The 25,161-nt window shown below is 42.2% G+C and overlaps 1 protein-coding gene across 1 annotated transcript; it reads left to right on the top strand.

Moving 5' to 3' along the window:
- Positions 1-17,229: 17,229 nt before the first annotated feature.
- Positions 17,230-22,894, top strand: LOC117558208 (urotensin-2 receptor). Its single transcript, XM_034234232.1, has 2 exons — positions 17,230-17,987; positions 22,464-22,894. The coding sequence occupies exons 1-2, from the start codon at positions 17,320-17,322 to the stop codon at positions 22,846-22,848; spliced, it is 1,053 nt and encodes a 350-aa protein (XP_034090123.1). The 5' UTR covers positions 17,230-17,319; the 3' UTR covers positions 22,849-22,894.
- Positions 22,895-25,161: the final 2,267 nt, after the last annotated feature.

Below are 25,161 nucleotides of genomic sequence, written 5' to 3'. Positions count from 1 at the left end.
AAGTAGAAAGTACAGTATTGGTTCACATGTAGAAGTAAGTAAGGTATTGGGTTCAACATGTAAGAAGTAGAAAGTACAGGTATTTGGGTTCAACATGTAAGAGTAGAAAGTACAGGTATTTGGGTTCAACATGTAAGAAGTAGAAAGTACAGGTATTTGGGTTCAACATGTAAGAAGTAGAAAGTACAGGTATTTGGGTTGAACATGTAAGAAGTAGAAAGTACAGGTATTTGAGTTAAACATGTAAGAAGTAGAAAGTACAGGTATTTGGGTTCAACATGTAAGAAGTAGAAAGGTATTTGGGTTCACATGTAGAAGTAGAAAGTACAGGTATTTGGGTTCAACATGTAAGAAGTAGAAAGTACAGGTATTTGGGTTCAAACACGTGAGAAGTAGAAAGTACAGGTATTTGGGTTCAACACGTAAGAAGTAGAAAGTACAGGTATTTGGGTTCAACACGTAAGAAGTAGAAAGTACAGGTATTTGGGTTCAACACGTGAGAAGTAGAAAGTACAGGTATTTGGGTTCAACATGTAAGAAGTAGAAAGTACAGGTATTTGGGTTCAACATGTAAGAAGTAGAAAGTACAGGTATTTGGGTTCAACATGTGAAGAAGTAGAAAGTACAGGTATTTGGGTTCAACATGTGAGAAGTAGAAAGTACAGGTATTTGGGTTCAACATGTGAAGAAGTAGAAAGTACAAGGTATTTGGGTTCAACATGTAGAAAGTAGAAGTACAGGTATTTGGGTTTCAACATGTAAGAAGTAGAAAGTACAGGTATTTGGGTTCAACATGTAAGAAGTAGAAAGTACAGGTATTTGAGGTTCAATATGTAAGAAGTAGAAAGTACAGGTATTTGGGTTCAACATGTAAGAAGTAGAAAGTACAGGTATTTGGGTTCAACATGTAAGAAGTAGAAAGTACAGGTATTTGGGTTCAACATGTAAGAAGTAGAAAGTACAGGTATTTGGGTTCAATATGTAAGAAGAAGAAAGTACAGGTATTTGGTGTTCAACATGTAAGAAGTAGAAAGTACAGGTATTTGAGTTCAACATGTAAGAAGTAGAAAGTACAGGTATTTGGGTTCAACATGTAAGAAGTAGAAAGTACAGGTATTTGAGTTCAATATGTAAGAAGTAGAAAGTACAGGTATTTGAGTTCAATATGTAAGAAGTAGAAAGTACAGGTATTTGGGTTCAACATGTAAGAAGTAGAAAGTACAGGTATTTGAGTTCAATATGTAAGAAGTAGAAAGTACAGGTATTTGGGTTCAACATGTAAGAAGTAGAAAGTACAGGTATTTGGGTTCAACATGTAAGAAGTAGAAAGTACAGGTATTTGAGTTCAATATGTAAGAAGTAGAAAGTACAGGTATTTGGGTTCAACATGTAAGAAGTAGAAAGTACAGGTATTTGTGTTCAACATGTGAGAAGTAGAAAGTACAGGTATTTGGGTTCAACATGTAAGAAGTAGAAAGTACAGGTATTTGGGTTCAACATGTAAGAAGTAGAAAGTACAGGTATTTGAGTTCAATATGTAAGAAGTAGAAAGTACAGGTATTTGGGTTCAACATGTAAGAAGTAGAAAGTACAGGTATTTGAGTTCAATATGTAAGAAGTAGAAAGTACAGGTATTTGGGTTCAACATGTAAGAAGTAGAAAGTACAGGTATTTGTGTTCAACATGTAAGAAGTAGAAAGTACAGGTATTTGAGTTCATCATGTAAGAAGTAGAAAGTACAGGTATTTGGGTTCAACATGTAAGAAGTAGAAATTACAGGTATTTGAGTTCAACATGTAAGAAGTAGAAAGTACAGGTATTTGTGTTCAACATGTAAGAAGTAGAAAGTACAGGTATTTGAGTTCAACATGTAAGAAGTAGAAAGTACAGGTATTTGAGTTCAACATGTAAGAAGTAGAAAGTACAGGTATTTGAGTTCAACATGTAGAGAAGTAGAAAGTACAGGTATTTGAGTTCAACATGTAGAAGTAGAAAGTACAGGTATTTGAGTTCAACATGTAAGAAGTAGAAAGTACAGGTATTTGAGTTCAACATGTGAGAAGTAGAAAGTACAGGTATTTGAGTTCAACATGTAAGAAGTAGAAAGTTCAGGTATTTGTGTTCAACATGTAAGAAGTAGAAAGTACAGGTATTTGAGTTCAACATGTGAGAAGTAGAAGTACAGGTATTTGAGTTCAACATGTAAGAAGTAGAAAGTACAGGTATTTGTGTTCAACATGTAAGAAGTAGAAAGTACAGGTATTTGAGTTCAACATGTAAGAAGTAGAAAGTACAGGTATTTGTGTTCAACATGTAAGAAGTAGAAAGTACAGGTATTTGTGTTCAACATGTGAGAAGTAGAAAGTACAGGTATTTGGGTTCAACATGTAAGAAGTAGAAAGTACAGGTATTTGAGTTCAACATGTAAGAAGTCAAAGTAAAAAGCCGTCAGAAAAATAAGTAGTGGAGTAAAGTACTGATACCAGAGAAATGTACTTAGGTAACAAAGTATTTGTACTCCACTACTCCACCTCTGCAAAGTGCCCAAAACCGCCTTGAAAATAAAAGCATTTAGTTACTTTAATTAACTGAAATAATTACACTAAATAATAGTACATTTACTAGAAACAAAACAGCAAGAACATATACATTAACCATCAAATAACAAATCAATATATAGCTCCAACTACACAACAGTCTCACGCAGAAGCTCTGGGTTTGTTTGTGTAAAGTTATACAAGTCAAAGTGAGAATGAGTGTCTGCATTGTTTTGGGAGGTAAGTGAATTGATTGCATTAATATTCGTCCCATCAGGTCAACAATCAGGAGCTCAGAGTTGATTTATCATTGATCTGCCGCTGTGATGTTCCTCTGCTGTTCAACTATTACCTGAGGCATACAAACAAGTAAGGGATCATGTGCAGCGACTTGTAAGAAGTCGCTGCACATGATCCCGCTTATTACACGGCCAGATACTAAACAAACTAACGACTCGACTCCCAAAATGTATTGAAATGATTGTATTGACTTAAAAATTACCGTATTTCTTCCGCTAAGAAAAAAACAACTTCGTTCCACGGCTGGAACTGCGACGGGAACAACTTGATGGCAGCGCGCAGCACTGTCCAACTCTGTTCACAGCTTCTGATCCACTAATTGATTGAAAAGTGTATTAACAGCTTGTATATTGGGTACAGTACAGTACAGCTCAAAACATACAATTGTTAAGGGGATGCAGACCAGAGAAAGACTTTCGTCTTGTTTACATCAGGGTCCCCCATTTCCAATTCATCATGTCATTTAAGACATTTAAGACATATAAGACATACAGATGGCTTATTTACAATTTACATACAGGTGGTTTTTTACATACAGATTGCTTGTTTACAATTTTCATTTTAGATTTCGTTCTAATACATCCTAACCGGACATTTAAGACATACCAAGTCTACGGATATACAGTTAGTAACAGAGTCTAAAATGCGAGTATATACATAGATGGGGGGGGGAAGCTGTCCATTGAACGACAGGTTGAGATTTGTACCATTACCGGGGCCAGTTTTGCAATGCTCTCCCCCCGAAGGTGCTCTTTAAGAGAGGTTTGGAAGGTAAGTATAGTTTTACTTTCCTTTACAGTTGTGGGAAGAGCGTTCCACCTTGATGTGGCATCATTGCGAAACGTGTATTCCCCCTTTTTTGTGCCAAATCTGGGTTTCACATGATTTGTGGAGCTCCCTCTGGTGTTATGATCATGGTATTCCTTGACCTTTGGGAAGAATTTTGACATGTACATGGGTACCATAGAGGTGTAGTGGATCTTGTAGACCAGGCCCATTGCAAGTAGCTGTACTCTGTCGTCTACTCTAAGCCATCCTAGGTTGTCAAAGTGGGCAGAGGTGAGGTGGGTTCTAGATGAAAGGTCACGCAGTAGTCTGACCAGTTTATTTTGCGATGTTTGAAGTTTTATTTTTAGCGCCTTGGAGGTGTCTAACAAGTCCCTAAACACTGCAGAGCCCATACCGTGTTCCTGTTGTTCACTTCCTCTCTGCATTCTTCTGGGGATTTATCTGACGTCCAGCGCTCCGTCTTTTACCCTCTTTTACTTTCTCTTTCTTGATCCTCCTTAGCAACGGCAGGAACTGCTTCGATAGCGTTTTTGCGGAGCTTTTTGATTACAGATTTGAAAACATCGTTGCTTACTTTAAAAGTAGCACAATTCATAATGTCAAACCTTGGAAAGTATCTAGATATCCCTGCCCTGATGCCAAAGGAACTTAAAAGAACACCCGACAGGCTGATCAGGAGGGTGTTCTTTTCCCCATAATGACCAAGTCAATACATCCTTGACAGCGGTCTGTCTGTTTGTCACGTGTTCTGAATTGACCAATCAGTATCGAGTATTCAACTAAGCCATGTAATAAATAATATCATGTGTGTGTGTGAGTGTGTGTGTGTGTGTGTGTGTGTGTGTGCGTGTGTGGTGTCTGTGTGTGTGTGGTGTCTGTGTGTGGTGTCTGTGTGTGTGTGCGTGTGTGCGTGTGTGGTGTCTGTGTGTGTGTGTGCGTGTGCATGTGTGTGTGGTAGCTACTTATTACATGGCTTACAACTAAGCCATGAAATAATATTACTTATTACATGGCTTAGTTGAATACTCGATTCTGATTGGTTTAACTGTATACAGTTTGGCCGAACTGGGACAAGAAAACAGCGGAGAAGTAACGGAGCAGAAACCCTCCTTTGTACGCAACGGTCCAGACATAGACATCAAACGGCGACACATATTCAGTTGCCCCACAATGACCGCGTCGCTGCACATTATCCCCTACTTAAAGCACCTTAGAGTGCTTGAGAAGTGCTCTAAGTATAAAGATTGTAGGTGAAAGCATCCGAGGAAAGGTTGAGATTGATTTACAATAATGACAGGAAACAGAATGACTGTTTCCAGGAGAAGAGCATCGATCACGTGACATGGGTCACTGCAATCAGTTAGAGGACACACGCACACACACACCATGTATACATCACTTCAGGGGACATTACATTGACTTACATGCATTTCCTGGAGACTTATCCTAACCTTAACCATAACCAACACATGCCTAACCCTTACCCTTAACCTTAACCCTAACCAAGTCTTCTAACCCTAAAATTGAATGATCCTCCCGCATGGGGACCTTCAATTTGTCCCCATAAGGGAAGCGAGTCCCACAATTCCCCACACGTGACTGTGTAAACAGATTTAGGTCCCCACAAGTATAGATAATGCTAGGCTAGGCACACACACACACACACACACAAACACACACACAACAACACACACACACCACACACACACACAAACACACACACAGCACACACACACACACAACGACACACCACCACACAAACACACACACACACCACCACACACACACACACCACACACACACCACACACACACACACACACACACACACACACACACACCAACACATCTACACACACACACCAACACCACACACACACAAACAACAAACACACAGCACACAACACACACGTACACATCACCACACACACACCACACAGCACACACACCCCACACACCGACCAAGCACACACAGTGTCACAGCAGCTCTATTAAACTGATTAAAATCCATTAACAGTACAGACATCATCACATGTTGATCTTTCTGCTGAGAAAACATTAAATCTGAAGTTATGCAACATTCATTTTCACACAATGATCCAAAAATACTACTCCGCAGCGGACCGAGAGATGTATCTAATTAATAATAAACATGTTCTCAACGCTGCACTGTCACTTTTATTCTGGTTTATACCGGTCCTATTTCATAGTATTTGCATTCTCTTGGCTACTTCTATGTATATTGATGTATGCTGTTGATGTTTATTTGTTGTCATTATGAATTGCCTTGTTCAAATTTGACAAATAAAAAAATACATAAAATAACAATAATAATAATAAAAAAAAGAAATAATAATAATTTAAATAATTAAATTAAATAATAATAAATAATAAAGCTGTATTTTTATAAATAGTGCTTTAACTTTCTAGCACAGAACACAAATTAAAACTATTATAAGAACCCTCGTTGGCACAAATCCAGTATGTGTACACGATAAATAAGAGTACTTTTTTTTTAAAGAGTAAAAATAGGCAAGATAAATAATAGAAGTATAAAATAAACTACAGAAATACATCGTCCCTGACTCTAAAGGTGAATTTGCTGAATGTTTCACTTTCGCCCGTCCCTTAACCCTAAGACCACCGCCATTCTTGTTCACACCCTGGTCACTTCCCGCATCGACTACTACAACTCCCTTCTCTTTGGTCTCCCTCTCAAATCCATCCACAGACTTCAACTGGTTCAGAACTCCGCATCGTCACCAGAACCCCCTCCATTAACCACATCACTCCTGTTCTTCAGCAGCTTCACTGGCTCCCCGTCAAATCCCGTATCGTTTTTAAGATTCTGCTCCTCGCCTTTAAGGCCATCCATAACCTCACTCCTCTGTACCTCTCCGACCTCCTGCACATCAACACACCCATCCGCACTCTCAGGTCTTCTGCTTCCCTCAGCCTCACTGCACCCCCCTTCCGTCTAACCACCATGGGTCTAGAGCCTTCAGCCGCTCTGCACCCCGCCTCTGGAACTCCCTCCCACCTGACATCCGCAACACTGACTCTCTCCCCATTTTCAAATCACGCCTCAAAACACATCTCTTCACACTCGCACATCCACCCTGATCATCATCCATCTCACATCCTCTGTTTTATTGATTTGATTTGTTGCATTGTCTTGTTTATGTCTCTTATGCTGGTGTTAGGTATTGTGTATCTTGTTTTTTATGTGTTTGTACGGCGACCTTGAGAGCCTTGAAAGGCGCCTATATAAAATAAATGTATTATTATTCTTATTCTTAAGACGTCTGAGTTTATAACCTTGTCTTTACCAGCAGCTTAGAGAAAAAACCCTTTCTCTCCTCACTTATTATTCACAAAGACTCAAAGGATTTCATTCTACTTTATCAGAAAAGCATTTATCTTCTTTCTCTCTCTTCTGTTCAAACGTTAGACATGATTCTCACGGTCTCTGGTTCAGTGGTGTGAAGTAGGGACCTCCGGACCTACATTCAAACCTCTCGATGCCAAAGAAAGTCCTGATCTCTCGCTTCAGCTGCAGTGACACTAACTCTCTTTTTGCCCCTTTTTTCCTTATATTTATATTAAGACCTTGGGATATACAGTATTTTTATCCCGCCCACTTCCTGTTCTGCAGGGTGTGCGTAACGCTTTTATCCCGAAATAATCTCATCAGCATTACAACACGGCCTGCAGCAGATTAACAACAACATAGGGTTTGAAATGTGGCATCCTCACCAAAAAAAGTGAGTTAGGAAAGTGAAACTCGTACACACAGGTTTGAGACACTTATTTTCAAGACAGAAGTTTGGAGCTCAAAGTTACTATGATCCATCACGGGGGGGGGGGGGGGGGGGGGGGGGGGGGAATACATGGTATTGAAGAAATGGAAATTGCTGCATCAAGACCAGACGTCCCAATTAAATATGTATTACATAAGCAAATAAAAAGAGAAAGGCAGCAGAAACATATATATATTAAAGCGGACCTATCATGCTATATTTGAATAATATAGTCATAAGGCATATTTATACTTTTTATTTTTCAAAATACCAAACAGATCATGCATTTTAGCCATTCCTCATTTCGCTCAATTTAACACTGTCTTTGCTGATTCTGTGAGAACAGCGCCATCTACAGGCCTGGCATATGTACTACAGCGTCTCCAGCGCTTTCGAACGACAATGTCTGTGGCTGTCTCCTCCTGATTGGTGGAGTTGGCCCAATAGCCGTAGCACCACCTCTGTGACGTCATAGAAGTGTTCAAATCTGGATCAGTCTGTGTCAGATCTGCTGCAGCCCGTTTTTAAGGGATTTGGGTACGGAGGAAAAGAGAGAGGGTTGTGTTTTCTGACTCTTGGTGAGTTCCCTGGAACACCGGGGACACATATTCATGTATACAAGACGTACACAAGTGCATTTTACATGATAGGTCCCCTTTAAAATATATAAATATATTGTGATTTTAAGGGTTTCTATTATCATCTGGACAACAGCTGGAAAATAGCAATGTTGGCTAAAGCTGCCCCATTTACTGTTTTTTGTGACAGTTGATCAATGATCACGTGACTGTCCAACTTACTGTAGAGCGGTGCAGGGAGGACGTATTCACCCGTTAGGAAGCTGCTGGTTCCCTCGACAAAAAGCAACGGGACTTCTCCAGAGGATTTTGAAATAAGATCTGTGGAAAACGAAGCTGTTTGATAAATGCACGTTTTGTTCAGCCGGATAATCTCCACATGTCTATTGTCTACCCTACTTTTATCATTTTCTAATCATAAATCTAATCCAGGGTTCATACACTTGTTCACTAATGATTTTCAATGACTTCTCCAGGACCTTTACCTAATTTTCAATGACCAAACAAATTACTCTTTCTCAGCGGTTCCACTGAAAATGATTTATTTGAACATGGAACAGGAAAATAAGGTCTGCATCTGAAACATGTCGTGCCTATCTAAAACAAATCCAATAGGCTTACTAGCTTCTACAGCTAAAGCAACTCAAACCTCTCACCAGCGAAACACCTCGTCAGTTAAATGCCGTTTTACGTTTCATTACTATATGATACAGTATGTATTATCATTATAGTATTACTATTTCGGCGATTAGATAAAATATAAATTATATTTGATGCAACTTTAGTTACATTTCCATTACTTTTCCAAAACGTTGGGAAAAATATTGTTTTCCAGAACTTTTCCAGGGCCTGGAATTAGCATTTCCATGACTTTTCCAGGTTTTCAATGACCGTAAGAACCCTGCTAATCTCCAGAAGCTAAATGCTAACGTGATGCTATAAAGGAACTACAGCCGAGTCCAGCAGCACGACTTCAACGTCACGCCAACTTCAGATCCATATTCAAACGAGTTGAAGCGTTTGTCTGAACAGTCTGCAGGAGGCAGGGACTTGCTTTCAAGCAGAACGTGTTCGGCGTAATGACGTACAACGACCTCCACGACTTCTGTAGTCCTATTCAGCCACTTGGTAACAACCATCGTTTCTCAGACACGTCCACTCTTCAGAAATCACCAGTGGGGTCACTGCTGATGATTTAATGTCGTAGAACAAAACGTGATCCGTCTCTTCAATGTGTCTCAACCTCAGACCTTAGTTCAGATAGTTTCCAACACCCTATGGAGAGATCCCATTGGCTCTGAGACCAGGGATCAGGAAGTGGAGACATGCTGACTCACTTCCTGGTTTTAGGACGCGTCACTGCACCGCTCTGTAAAAAACATATTAAATAAGCAAATGAAAAAAGAAAGGCAGCAGAAACTAACCTGAGAACAAACAGGGATGGCAGGAGGAGTACGGGGAGGATATCCACGAGGGAACGAGAGGATTAACGTCAGAAAACGTTCGTGACAAACGGAGAATTAACAACGGGAAACACACAGGTATGAATACACAAAACAAGACCAAGCTAGAGTAGACAAAAACACAGAGGCAAGCTGTGATATAAGACAGATGGATTCAATCAGAGTGCGGCAAGCAATCACAACAAGGTGGGAAGACACACAAAGACAGGAAGTGACACAAGACAAGTGAGTGTCCTTTCAAAATAAAGCAGGACATGGAAACCACATGCATTGAAAGGTAATGTTTTTACCACAATAAAAGATTAGCCTCATAAACACACCGTTTTTTCTGTTAATGACTTTTATTTTTGAAAAGTAAAAGTTACATGTTTTATTAATCCTGAATTTAGACCTTTAACATCTCCATCATACAGCGCATGTGTGCATACATGTTCTTTAAACTAAACATGAAGTCTCTCCTGACTGAACGGCAGCATGTTACCCTTGATAATAATCACAACTTTGTTCTTGTATTCTCTTTTTTTCTCACTTCCGCTGCTCCTTGTTTTCATCGACTTTTCTTCAGAGGCAGCGATATGTGTGTGTGTGTGTGTGTGTGTGTGTGTGTGTGTGTGTGTGTGTGTGTGTGTGTGTGTGTGTGTGTGTGTGTGTGTGTGTGTGTGTGTGTGTGTGTGTGTGTGTGTGTGTGTGTGTGTGTGTGTGTGTGTGTGTGTGTGTGTGTGTGTGTGTGTTCATCACTCACAATTTGAGTCCCAGCCCACGCGCTACAGTCATAAATACACGGTCATTTAATCGGGCTGAAAGTGCAGGGGAGGGTGAGGGGGACCGTTAACACCGTGACACCCACTGTCATCTGCTTCTGTTATGTTTGTTTTCAACACACACACACACACACACACACACACACACACACACACACACACACACACACACACACACAGATTGGATAAGATCGGAATAGTAGATAGGATTACTTAAAATATAGTACCTTATACTTCATCTTTTTTCCTTTTAGATCCTTGCGGTTTATTCTTAAAAACCCTAACCCTTACCCCCCCCCCATTTCCCCTCTGCTGGTCTATGGCCTTGTAGAGGGTAACGGTCCCCTCTGCTGGTCTATGGCCTTGTAGAGGGTAACGGTCCCCTCTGCTGGTCTATGGCCTTGTAGAGGGTAACGGTCCCTCTGCTGGTCTATGGCCTTGTAGAGGGTAACGGTCCCCTCTGCTGGTCTATGGCCTGGCCTTGTAGAGGGTAACGGTCCCCTCTGCTGGTCTATGGCCTTGTAGAGGGTAACGGTCCCCTCTGCCTGGTCTATGGCCTTGTAGAGGGTAACGGTCCCCTCTGCTGGTCTATGGCCTTGTAGAGGGTAACGGTCCCCTCTGCTGGTCTAATGGCCTTGTAGAGGGTAACGGTCCCCTCTGCTGGTCTATGGCCTTGTAGAGGGTAACGGTCCCCTCTGCTGGTCTATGGCCTTGTAGAGGGTAACGGTCACCTTCTGCTCTGCTGGTCTATGGCCTTGTAGAGGGGTAACGGTCCCTCTGCTGGTCTATGGCCTTGTAGAGGGTAACGGTCCCCCTCTGCTGGGTCTATGGCCTTGTAGAGGGTAACGGTCCCCTCTGCTGGTCTATGGCCTTGTAGAGGGTAACGGTCCCCTCTGCTGGTCTATGGCCTTGTAGAGGGTAACGGTTCCCTCTGCTGGTCTATGGCCTTGTAGAGGGTAACGGTCCCCTCTGCTGGTCTATGGCCTTGTAGAGGGTAACGGTCCCTCTGCTGGTGTATGGCCTTGTAGAGGGTAACGGTCCCCTCTGCTGGTCTATGGCCTTGTAGAGGGTAACGGTCCCCTCTGCTGGTCTATGGCCTTGTAGAGGGTAATGGTCCCCTCTGCTGGTCTATGGCCTTGTAGAGGGTAACGGGGTACAGAGTCGCTTAGATAAGCGGGGGAGTGCATCTGACGAAGAGATAGGTTGTTGTGCTCCCTCTCTCTGGTTCTTATCTATATCTAATAGAACTGCTCGGGTCTTGATAGATTGAGTGGGGAAGTTCATGAGATCTTTCTAGAGGGTTATCAAGAATAACTTTTATCCAATGACCTTTCCCCTCTCTGTCTGTGTCTGTGTATTCTCTTGTTCCGATTAACCCAGCCAAATCTTTGTTCTTGTTTTGTATCTATATCTACGCCGGGATCCGGAGTCGAGGCTGATCCTCTTGCTGTAGTCCTGTGTCGTGGATCCTCTATCCCGAGTTCTGGATTAAGTCGTGGACTTCGGGTCGTGGCTGAACCTGTCTCTGCGGTCCTGCCTTGGGTCTCGTCATGCTGCTTCCCTGATGGCTTCCTCAGGATTGTAGCTGACATCCTCGTGGATTCATCTTCTTATTACAGACACATGCATTTCCTAACATTCGGTCTATATGCTGTAAAATGTATTATCTCTTGGATTTACACACGGCATCTATTGCACGTCTGTCCGTCCTGGGAGAGGGATCCCTCCTCTGTTGCTCTCCCTGAGCTTTCTCCCATGTTCCCTTTAAACTGTGGGTTTTCTCTGGAAGTGTTTCCTTGTACGATGTGAGGGTCTAAGGACAGAGGGTCTAAGAACAGAGGGTCTGAGGACAGAGGGTCTGAGGACAGAGGGTCTAAGGACAGAGGGTCTAAGGACAGAGGGTCAGAGGACAGAGGGTCTGAGGACAGAGGGTCTGAGGACAGAGGGTCTAAGGACAGAGGGTCTAAGGACAGAGGGGTCTGAGGACAGAGGGTTAGGACAGAGGGTCTGAGGACCAGAGGGTCTGAGGACAGAGGGTCTAGGACAGAGGGTCTGAGGACAGAGGGGTCTGAGGACAGAGGTCTGAGGACAGACAGAGGGTCTTAGGGACAGAGGGTCTGAGGACAGAGGGTCTAAGGACAGAGGGTCTAAGGACAGAGGGTTCTGAGGACAGAGGGTCTCCTAAGGACAGAGGGTCGAAGGACAGAGGGTTCTAAGGACAGAGTGTCTAAGGACAAGAGGGGTCTGAGGGACAGAGGGTCCTAAGGCTAGGACAGAGGGTCTAAGGACAGAGGGTCTGAGGACAGAGGGTCTGAGGACAGAGGGTCTAAGGACAGAGGGTCTAAGGACAGAGGGTCTAGGACAGAGGGTCTAGGACAGAGGGTCTGGACAGAGGGTCTAAGGACAGAGGGTCTAAGGACAGAGGGTCTAGGACAGAGGGTCTAGGACAGAGGGTCTAAGGACAGAGGGTCTGAGGACAGAGGGTCTGAACAGAGGGTCTGAGGACAGAGGGTCTGAGGACAGAGGGTCTAAGGACAGAGGGTCTGAGGACAGAGGGTCTAAGGACAGAGGGTCTAAGGACAGAGGGTCTAAGGACAGAGGGTCTAAGGACAGAGGGTCTAAGGACAGAGGGTCTAGGACAGAGGGTCTAAGGACAGAGGGTCTGAGGACAGAGGGTCTAAGGACAGAGGGTCTAAGGACAGAGGGTCTGAGGACAGAGGGTCTAAGGACAGAGGGTCTAAGGACAGAGGGTCTGAGGACAGAGGGTCTGAGGACAGAGGGTCTAAGGACAGAGGGTCTAAGGACAGAGGGTCTAAGGACAGAGGGTTCAAGGATAGAGGGTCTAAGGACAGAGGGTCAAGGACAGAGGGTCTGAGGACAGAGGGTCTGAGGACAGAGGGGTTCTAAGGACAGAGGGTCTAAGGACAGAGGGTCTGAGGACAGAGGGTCTGAGGACAGAGGGTCTGAGGACAGAGGGTCTGAGGACAGAGGGTCTAAGGACAGAGGGTCTAAGGACAGAGGGTCTGAGGACAGAGGGTCTGAGGACAGAGGGTCTGAGGACAGAGGGTCTAAGGACAGAGGGTCTAAGGACAGAGGGTCTTGAGGACAGAGGGTCTAAGGACAGAGGGTCTAAGGACAGAGGTCTAAGGACAGAGGGTCAAAGGACAGAGGGTCTAAGGACAGAGGGTCAAGGACAGAGGGTCTAAGGACAGAGGGTCTAAGGACAGAGGGTCTAAGGACAGAGGGTCTAAGGACAGAGGGTCTGAGGACAGAGGGTCTAAGGACAGAGGGTCTAAGGACAGAGGGTCTAAGACAGAGGGTCTAAGGACAGAGGTCTAAGGACAGAGGGTCTGAGGACAGAGGGTCGAGAGGTCTAAGGACAGAGGGTCTAAGGACAATTTGATTGGATTGGATTGGATTGGATTGGATTGGATAAAATGATACATGATTTCCAGCAGGAACACTGGAGCTCACTTTGATGACACTAACACAGAGGTACATTTGAATCCGAACAAAAGCCGGTTGTGAAAGAGGAATAATAAATAATAAGCTGTCGTTCTGCTGATAACAAGAGAGGTTCAGAGGAAGCATCGTGACGAACACAATGCAATATTCACACGGTTGTTAGAGGTGTGAATATTATGGGATGTGCAGAGGCCAGATGTTTGTTACACAGTTTACACAAAGGGTCTCTGATCCAAATGATTGGTTTCTTTTGCAAAGGAGATTTTTGGGACAGAGATGGGAGAAGAACTCCGATCTGCTACTTGAGTAAAAGTAGAAGTACTCAGATCGTGTACTTAGTAAAAGTAGAAGTACTCCGATCTGCAACTTGAGTCAAAGTAGAAGTACTCGGATCTTCTACTTAGTAAAAGTAGAAGTACTCGGATCTTGTACTTGAGTAAAAGTAGAAGTACTCAGATCTAGTACTTGACTAAAAGTAGAAGTACTCAGATCTTGTACTTGAGTAAAAGTAGAAGTACTCGGATCTTGTACTTGAGTAAAAGTAGAAGTACTCGGATCTTGTACTTGAGTAAAAGTAGAAGTACTCAGATCTTGTACTTGAGTAAAAGTAGAAGTACTCAGATCTTGTACTTGAATAAAAGTAGAAGTACTCAGATCTTGTACTTGAGTAAAAGTAGAAGAACTCAGATCGTGTACTCGAGTAAAAGTAGAAGAACTCAGATCGTGTACTCGAGTAAAAGTAGAAGTACTCGGATCTTGTACTTGAGTAAAAGTAGAAGTACTCAGATCTTGTACTTGAGTAAAAGTAGAAGTACTCAGATCTTGTACTTGAGTAAAAGTAGAAGTACTCAGATCTTGTACTTGAGTAAAAGTAGAAGTACTCAGATCTTGTACTTGAGTAAAAGTAGAATACTCAGATCTTGTACTTGAGTAAAAGTAGAAGTACTCAGATCTTGTACTGAGTAAAAGTAGAAGTACTCAGATCTTGTACTTGAGTAAAAGTAGAAGTACTTAGGATCTTGTACTTGAGTAAAAGTAGAAGTACTCAGATCTTGTACTTGAGTAAAAGTAGAAGTACTCAGATCTTGTACTTGAGTAAAAGTAGAAGTACTCAGATCTTGTACTTGAGTAAAAGTAGAAGTACTCAGATCTTGTACTTGAGTAAAAAGTAGAAGTACTCAGATCTTGTTCTTGAGTAAAAGTAGAAGTACTCAGATCTTGTACTTGAGTAAAAGTAGAAGTACTCAGATCTTGTACTTGAGTAAAAGTAGAAGTACTCAGATCTTGTACTTGAGTAAAAGTACAGATCTTGTACTTGAGTAAAAGGAGAAGTACTCAGATCTTGTACTTGAGTAAAAGTAGAAGTACTCAGATCTTGTAATTAGTAAAAGTAGAAGTACCAGAGTGTAGGAATACTCAGATCGTGTACTTGAGTAAAAGTAGAAGTACTCAGATCTTGTACTTGAGTAAAAGTAGAAATACTCAGATCTTGTGCTTGAGTAAAAGTAGAAGTACCAGAGTGTAGGAATACTCTGTTACAGTAAAAGTCCTGCATTCAAAATGTTCCTCAAGTGAAAGTAGAAAAGTATTCTCATCTAAATATAGTGAAAGTAGCGACAGTAAAGTAGTCGTTGTGCAGACTGGTCCATTTCAGAATAATATATATGATATGTTTTATAATGATTGATCATGAAAGTGTTCTCAAAGCTGGTGAAGGTGCAGCTAGTTTGAATGGCTTTGTATACTGCAGGGTAGCTTTGTGTATTAAAGTTAATACTTTTCTAATTAACGCTGTATTTTATGACTTTATTTTTATGAAAACCTTTGTTAGAAAAGTAATCTAAAATATGTAATGTATTTAAATGTATATATTGTAACTGTAGATTCACCATTCAATATATGTATAATGTTGCCTGTGAACTGGTGTTCTGATCTGCAGCATGGCATGTTTCCGACACGCAGAGTATTTCTAGAGTGATATTTCGGTATCGCTGGCATTTGAAACTCATCTTTGCATCAAATGATAATCATCTTGAATAATTTCAGGTGTTGAGCTGGAGGCACAAAGAGAGGCCATTAGCTGCAGAATCAGGAGCTCTCGCCGTCTATAGGGGGAGAAAAGATTCATTATGCAAGTTCAATGCGTCCTTATCGTCTCATTTGCACCAAGGAACTGGAGAATAAGGTGAAACACTGTGAGCTCAAATGTGTTTTTATGCAGAGAAACGCTGAGATTTCCGGCTGTTTCGCTTCCATAGCATTTCGTCTTAAACATTCATCTAAAAACATTTATATTACTGACTTTGTGTCTGCAGATTAGTCCTAAATGGACCCTTACACAACGCCTCATTTGCACATTTTAACATAACGTAAAAAGTTCTTACGGCTTCAAGTTCACAGATGCACATGTCCCGGATATGCTAATTAGCACAATGAGATAATGCCTCCTTTTCTTAATTAGACATACTGTTTCAGAAAACTTGCAATACAATAAAAAATGGTTTTAATGTCAGTAATGCACTTGGTAAGTTTTATGATGATAGCTATTATTTTAAATGTTTACCCCATTCACCTGTAGTGTGATTGATGGAAATCTGTGCACATATTAAATGACATAAAGCCTCATTTACATATTTAAACATACCATTTTAGAAAACTTGCAATACAACAAATATTTGATCTTATATAAGTGATAAACTGAGGACGTTTCATAGTGATATATAAAAGTTACAATTATAGTCTCTCCTTCATTAATGCAGATCTGTGCGTAAAGTGACCTGACGTCGGTTTGACGTTTATTCTGCTCCTGCTGTGCCTCACGTGCAGCCTGTGCTCACCAAACGTTTGTTTATTTCATAATCACATCTCTCCAAACCCCCTGCTCACATATTTCTTGCAGCTGTACCATATTTACAGCTGCTGCTAGACTTCTGTCCCGGAGGATGCGCATATTTAATGAGATAAGGCGTCATTTGCGTAATTAGACATTAGAGGGAAATATTTCAGACAACTTGCAAAACGAAAAATGATTGTTTTGATGTCAGTAGTGAAGTGGGGAAGTTGCATGGTGATATATGTTTGTTTAAATGTTTACCCCATTCACCTGTAGTGTGATTTATGCTAATCTGTGCGTACAAGGGATTTGATTGGTTGTGTATTTCTATTGGTTCCTGCATCAGGGACATGCGTGAACAAAATAACTGTCTCGTTATCAGTAATGACCTGGGGAAGTTTCATCGTGATATCTATTAGTTACATTGTGTGTTTCCCCCTTAATGAATCCAGAGCTGTGCGTAAAAGTGACTTGGACGTTTATGTTGTTCCTGCTGTGCCATCAGGTGCACCCAAACTTTTATCTTATTTAATTCCCATCCCTCTCCTTTATGTTTAATTCCTTGCAGCTTCACTTGAGAGACGGTCAAATATCTTTCAATATATCTTATTTGTGTTGTTGTGGTATATACAACATCGTCAGTGTGAGAGTTACAGCAGTGACGTCAGGAGAAAAGCGCAGCAGAGAGCAAGCAGCGAGACGCAACCTGTGCCCGCGCGCATCTTTTACCCAAAACGTCCCGTACACAGAGCGCAGGAAGATAAGGAGAGAGACTGGAGAGAGACTCTGCAGCCATGAACAACAGCACATCCGGGACTCACGCAGATCCGGACCTGCTGATCACCTCCACCTTCGGGACGCTGCTCTCCCTCGTGTACATCATCGGGGTGGCTGGGAACGTGTACACGCTCGTGGTGATGTGCCACTCGATCCGCTTCGCCACCGCCATGTACATCTCCATCATCAACCTGGCGCTCGCGGACCTGCTGTACCTCTCCACCATCCCCTTCGTGGTGGTCACATACTTCCTGAAGGACTGGTACTTCGGGGACGTGGGGTGTCGCGTGCTGCTGAGCCTGGACCTGCTCACCATGCACGCGAGCATCTTTACGCTCACGGTGATGTGCACGGAGCGCTACCTGTCCGTCACCAAGCCTCTGGACACCGTGAGGAGGTCTAAGAGCTACAGGAAGGCTCTCGCGTGGGGAGTTTGGCTGCTGTCCCTCTTCCTGTCCGTGCCCATGATGGTGATGGTGTCGCAGACCCAGCAGCGCGTGCACGGGGGGGGCGTGAAGCGGATCTGCGCGCCGGCTCTGGCCCCCCTGGCTTACAAAGTGTACGTCACGGTGCTGTTTGGCACCAGCATCATGGCCCCGGGACTCATCATCGGATACCTGTACGTGAAGCTGGCGCGCACTTATCTGGAGTCCACGCGCAACCCGGTGATCCACAGAGTCCAGAGGTGGGAAGTTACTCTTGTACTGTACATAAGTGCCATTGTTAAGGTACTTACTGTACTTTAGTATTAACATATAGTGGTGTTAATAGCCACATCATAGACTCTACATTACATGAATGCACACAATGTACACAATATGTTTTTTATTTATTATTACTGCCCAATTGTATTCCATATGTTATTCAATTTTTGTAAATACTGCTATATTTTATTATTTTATTTTTAAATGTTATTATAGTTTTCTTAAAATAGTTTTCTATCTGTGTTTTAAATTGTTGTTTTACTTTTATGTATGCACCACAACATCAAGTCAAATTCGTACGTGTCAACCGACCTGGTGATAAACCTGATTCTGAACATGTAATGCTACTTTACACTTTTACATTTAAAAGGGAAATAATGAAAAAACAGAGGTGGGAAGTTACTCTTTACTCAAGTACTGTACTTAAGTACCATTGTTGAGGTACTTGTACTTTACGTTAGTTTTTCCATGTCCACTACATTTGAAAGGGAAATAATGTATGTATGTAAAACAATTATCTTTTCTGTGCAAGTTTTCTGAAATATTTATCTCTAATCTTTCTGATGTCTAATTATGCAAATGAGGGATCTCTCCACTACATTTACAGCTTTAGCTAAATGCATCTCTAAAAACTACTTATAACTCTTTAAGTCACACAAATGGCTAATTATTGTTATTTTACTTTTTATACTTTAACTACATTTAGCTGAAAATACTTTTGTACTTTTACTTCAGTAAGATTTTGAATGCAGGACTTTTACTCATACTGAATTAAATGTATAATGTCAACATATGTCACATTACGTTCAACCTGGTTATAGATAAATATATATTAATACATAACTAACCTAATACAGTTAAGTATAATTTGTTGACATAAAACATTTAATTTTGGCAAAACCAGCTCGAGTGCGCTAGAATTTGAAAATACACAGCCGGATCAAAATCTGCCACTTCCTCACAGAGCCCCTCCTCCAACACACACGAACGCGCACATGACCAATGAGGGCACGAGATCAGTTTGTGCCCAGATGGAAGGCTGACAGGCAGGTAGGCCATCCAGTTACTTTAGCCGGCTCAGATGATTGGTCGTGCTTTTTACAGAACTACAGCTTCCACAGATGAAGTGTTTCTGAAGTGAATTACACATGAATTAAAGTCTACCTCTCAGTTTTTTCAGTATAGCATAAATGTTTTCTATACTTTAACAACATTTTGCTGATAAAACTTGTTGCCCTTGTACGCTTTTGAATGCAGGACTTTTACTCGAGTAAAGCCTCTGAATAGTTATTTGATTTGATTCATTTTGAATGTGTGAAAAATAATACAACACATAATAATAATAATAATAATAATAATAATAATAATAATAATGATAATAATAATGAAACAAGAGAATTATGATACTGTACAAACTTAAGCAGTATCAAATTGATAAACAAAACTATTATTGACTTGCAAATTATATTCAAACAAAAGATCTACCTAATTATACATCCGAAAAGGGGGGGAAGAAGTTTACACTTATTTAATCCCCCTACTCCCAAAAACTGTAATGGGAACTGGTATCATACTGAGGGAGCGTTTCCACTGCAGCGGGGAAGCCCCGTTTAAGCGCCCCTAAGCGTCCTCGCTCAGGCCTCGGGCTGCCTCGCTGGCCGTCCGAGGCCGTGGCACATTTCCATTACAGTTTAGGACCTGGGGGTAGCAACGCAGTGTAGGCGGGGCGATCGGCTGTGTTGTTCCGTCGAGCTCCCGCTGGATTTGATCATCCCCAATGAGATGTAGGAACGTCGTCACCTCCTCGGTCGACCACGGTGTGCTTTTCTTTGACGTTGCCATTTTTGTAGCTCCTCCGTTTACAAAAATGCTGCAAGCTTGCTTCTAGATATATATGCGACGCTAGGGATGATCTCGCGCGCGATCTTGTGACGATTCTCTCTGACCAATCAGCAGTCGAGAGTGTTGACGTCACTAGTTCAGCCCTGGCCCTGGTCTGAGGGAACCACGATTTTATGAGGCCGGAAAAAGAGGGAAAAAGTACCCGCTAGCCGGTACTAGGCTATATGGAAACGCCACCAAAAACCGGCCTGGCCGATTAAGGACGCTTAAACGGGGCTACCCGCTGCAGTGGAAATGCGCCATTAGGGAGCATTTAAAGTTCACCATCTTTTCTTCTTTTACAAGCTATTTCTATTTAACAGGTAGCAGTAAAATATCCGAACCTAAATGAGTCATAAATGGGTTAGAGCTATTTATTGCTGTAGAGTTAATGGTCTTGTCCTTTTGTGGAGTGTTGATGTTTCTTCATTTGCTAGAAGATGTGTTTTAAAGAATCCTATGGAGAACCGCAGTGACGCATCCTAAAACCAGGAAGTGAGTCAGCATGTCTCCACTTCCTGTTCCCTGGTCTCAGAGCCAATGGGATCTCTCCATAGGGTTTTGGAAAATATCTGAACTAAGGTCTGTGGTTGAGACACATTGAAGAGACGGATCACGTTTTGTTCTACATTAAATCATCAGCAGTGACCCCACTGGTGATTTCTGAAGAGTGGACGTGTCTGAAAAACGATGGTTGTTACCAAGTGGCTGAATAGGACTACAGAAGTCGTGGAGGCCGTTGTACGTCATTACGCCGAACACGTGAACACTCCTCTGAGTTAGTTTCTGTTCTGCTTGAAAGCAAGTCCCTGCCTCCTGCAGAGTGTTCAAACTAACGCTTCAACTTGTTCCATTTAGAATCTGTGTGTTTGAATATGGATCTGAAGTTGGCGTGACGTTGAAGCAGCGACCCTGCTGTAGTTCCTTTATAGCATAACGTTAGCATTTTGCTTCTGGCGACTAGATTTATGATTAGAAAACGATAAAAGTAGACATGTGGAGATATCCGGCTGAACAAAACGTGATCCGTCTCTTAAATGTGTCTCAACCACAGACCTGATTTTGACAGAATAAACTGGCCAGCGAGCCCCCCCCCCCCACACACACACACACACACACACACACACACACACACACACACACACACAAGGGGGGTGGGGGCGCAACACCGGTAATTAAAGTTTAAAAGTCTAAAAAATGCTACAACTACTGTCACAAACTAGATGAAACACCACTCCGCTCCTCCGCTCCCTTCACTGGCTTCCGGTAACTGCTAGAATCCACTTCCAGACACTGGTACTTGCGTACCATGCTGTGAATGGATCTGGCCCTTCCTACATCCAGGACATGGTTAAACCGTACACCCCAGCACGTGCATTCCACTCTGCATCAACCGGCTGCATCAACGGCTCGCTGCACCCTCGCTGCGAGGGGGACCCAAGTTCCCATCAGCAAAAACACGTGGGTTTGCTATCCTGGCTCCAAAATGGTGGAATGAGCTCCCCATTGACATCAGGACAGCAGATAGCTTACACACCTTCCGGCGCAGACTGAAAACTCATCTCTTTCAACTCCACTTCGAGCGATAGAACTATTAACAAAGCACTTATATACTAATAGAGGACTGGCTTATCTAAAGCCAGTTGAGTAGCACTTGAAATGTTTTGGCTCTATGAAACCTGATGTACTTTATGATTCTGTTTTCTTCAAGGTTGTATTTTGTTGGTCGAACGCACTTATTGTAGGTCGCTCTGGATAAAAGCGTCAGCTAAATGCAATGTGATGTAATGTAATTAATGTGAAGTATTTTGTTAAAGGAGGATGAAAGCGTAATTAAGGAGCACTATTGGAGTGACTTTGATGGTTATTGGACTCAGGATTAATTCATTTGGATTCCCGCTGTATGAAGAAATTAAAGGACGGCGCGGAAGTGGAAACAATTCACAAAGGGATTAAACTGTTTAAAACACATGCTCAAAGTAAGCCGGATTTTGCCGATGTGTTTATGTGGATTCAAAAGTCGTAAACAATCTACAAAATGGAGGAGACCGATCTGATCGGAGCAACTGTCAAATAATCCAACTGAAACCGGCATGGACAATGACTATGTTTTAAAAATGCGCTTATCCAGAAAAGCCTGGTTTGGACACTTTACGGGCAGAAGAAACATTTCTATAGAAATAATTATACATTTCAGTCTTTTTATGCCTTTATTACTAACTTGAATTGTTATTCAAATTAATTAATCAATTATTTTTTATATTTTATTGTAATGTAGAGACAAGACTTTTAGTGACAATCATGTATTGCTTTACAATTATATGTAAAAAAAAAAAAAAAAAGTCTAAATATGATATTTGGCCTCAAATCATCTGAGGCCTGGCGCCCCCCCCCTGCGATCTTTGGCGCCCCCCAGGTTGGGAACCACTGCCCTAGAAGACCGTCTTAATCCAAGAATCTTCATTTCAGTATAACAGAAAGGTTTTCTCACCATTTTATTATTATTTACTGGTTTGTCTCGGTACATTTCCACAAAAAAACGATATTATTAACATATTTGTTTCCTTCCCTGACAGAGGTGGGAAGAGGTCTCCGAAGCAGAAGGTCCTGATCATGATCTTCACCATCGTGCTGGTGTTCTGGGCTTGTTTCCTGCCCTTCTGGATCTGGCAGCTCCTGGATCTGTACGTCAACAAACCTCTGAACATGGCCTCTGAGACGAAGAAGTGCATCAACTACCTGGTGGCGAGTCTCACGTACTCCAACAGCTGCATTAACCCCTTCCTCTACACGCTGCTCACCAAGAACTACCGGGAGTACCTGAAGAACCGGCACCGGAGCTTCTACCGGTACACCAGCTCCTTCAAACAGCGGCCGCCCAGCCTCTACTCCTGGGGGAAGTCCTCCAGCAACCAGTTCGAGTTCAACTCCGAGACCCTGGTGATGGGACCCCTGAGGTGACCTGTGGGGGCGAGGAAGAGGAGGAAGAGGAGGAAGGTTTTGGAACCACGATAGGTGCGTAATATTACATTTAAACACAGTTGCACACAGATTTGTGTACCCTTATAATACGCAAATTAGCACATATTTAGTCAATTAATTCCTCATATAAATACTTTTTCAAGTTTCAAGGCTTTATTGTCATTTGAGCTACAGTTAGTTATGACAATGAAAATCTGAGGTCACAGACTCCTCCAACAGTGCAACACAATAAAACAATACATTACAATAGTAGTCAAAATAGTGCAGAATAGTCTACAAGTAATTGGAATATTGATATAAGTTGCAGACAAATGAATGTTATGGATATTCTTTCAAAAGTTCAGGTGTACTTAAACACTAACTAACCCTAAAATAAGGTCTGTGGTGAACACGAGCTGAAGAGATTCCAGTTTTACGACATCAAATAAGTCAGTAAATACCCCACTGGTGAATACAAAAACGGTGGTTGCCAACAAGTGTCTAAATGAGACACCATCACGCCCAACATTAGCCACCTTTAGCTTAGCGGTGGTGACGTGAAGTCATGTGACCGTGCTGTAGTTCCTTTATAGCCCAACATTAGCCTCCTTTAGCTTAGCGGTGGTGACGTGAAGTCATGTGACCGTGCTGTAGTTCCTTTATAGCCCAACATTAGCCTCCTTTAGCTTAGCGGTGGTGACGTGAAGTCATGTGACCGTGCTGTAGTTCCTTTATAGCCCAACATTGGCCGCCTTTAGCTTAGCGGTGGTGACCTGAAGTCATGTGACCGTGCTGTAGTTCCTTTATATTCCAACATTAGCCACCTTTAGCTTAGCGGTGGAGAAGTGAAGTCATGTGACCGTGCTGTAGTTCCCATTATAGCCTAACATTAGCCGCCTTTAGCTTAGCGGTGGTGACGTGAAGCCATGTGACCGTGCTGTAGTTCCTTTATAGCCCAACATTAGCCACCTTTAGCTTAGCGGTGGAGACGTGAACGTTAGCTTTTTACTTCAGAAATCATAAAGTGGTGTTAATATGTGGAGTTTTTCCAGCTGAACAAGAAGTGTAAGCAGTGCCGTTTCTAGCTTTTTGGGGGCCCTATGCAAGATGCTGTTTGGGGGCCCTAGTTTTGACAGTTTTTTAACTACAATGGGGGGGATTCCGACGCCTTTAAGATGATCTGTGGAGATGCATCAATCTGTTACACTTTAATAGGAAAACAGGCTAATTTCACGAAAACCAAGCAATTGAAAATGACAAAAAATGATATTAAAAAGGTAAACAATAAGGCTCCTCTATGTCAATAAATGCAAGAGATGCAGCATTTTCTCAACAAAGGCTATCAGCCAAAGAGTGATCGTTGGACTTTATCGATCACTATCGATCACTATTATATATATATATGCATTTATTGTTTTCCTGCCCTAACTTTTATTTATTTTCTCCTGTTTTCTTTGTACTCCTTCATTTCTATACGTTTTTGACGCAATAATGCCGCTGTATTAGGATGATGCACGGGAGGGCTACTTTCCACACAAGCTATGCTTCAGCCCTCCCGCTTCTACTAATTTTGTTCATCTTTGTGTGTATGAATAAAAGTTTTTTTGTTTTTCAGATGAATACAAAAAAACAAAAAAAAACTTTCAGCTGGGGGGCCCCCTTGTGGCCGCGGGGGCCCTATGCCCCCGCATAGTCCGCCTATAGGAAGAAACGGCCCTGAGTGTAAGTATCGTAAACCTTGAGTTTATTTTATGCAGTAATCCAAAATCAAATGGAGAAATCCCATATACTTTGTATAGAGTAAACCAGGGAGATGCTGCCTTCAGGGTTAAGCTACAAAAATACGTGCCCCACTCTATATCTGGCAGCTTTTAACACCATGTGCAGATTATTTCTTTCGGTTGACTTTCTGATCCCGCCCTGGGCTCAGTTTCTCTTTTTGGATTTGCAAACTCCACTCCCGTTTTTTCCAAGAAAAGCCAGTGGCCTGTAGTGAATGGGTTTATCCTCTGGCAGGAGAAACCTCCACCTGCACGCTCAATCACTTTCACTGATTTTAAACGCATCCTCCCACAGAGTTCCACTTTACTGAAGGAAACTCACTTCTTTGTGTGCTCTGTTATCTCCGTCTGTGGCCTACTTTACCTCCAGGAGGAGGATGGCACCTCTGCAATGCTGGACCTTTATCAAAGCACCCTTTTGGGGCTTTTATATCTTAGTTTATCCATCAATCAAGCCACGCCAATGCTCATTCCCTCCGTCTAAAACTCTTTCTTGTGACTTGAATTTAAATCAGGTGTAATATTACAACCC

The sequence above is a fragment of the Gymnodraco acuticeps genome, unplaced genomic scaffold (assembly GCF_902827175.1).
Source record: "Gymnodraco acuticeps unplaced genomic scaffold, fGymAcu1.1, whole genome shotgun sequence".
Taxonomy (NCBI): domain Eukaryota; kingdom Metazoa; phylum Chordata; class Actinopteri; order Perciformes; family Bathydraconidae; genus Gymnodraco; species Gymnodraco acuticeps.
The sequence above is the reverse complement of the archived record's forward strand: the minus strand, read 5'-3'. Positions and strand labels throughout refer to the sequence as shown.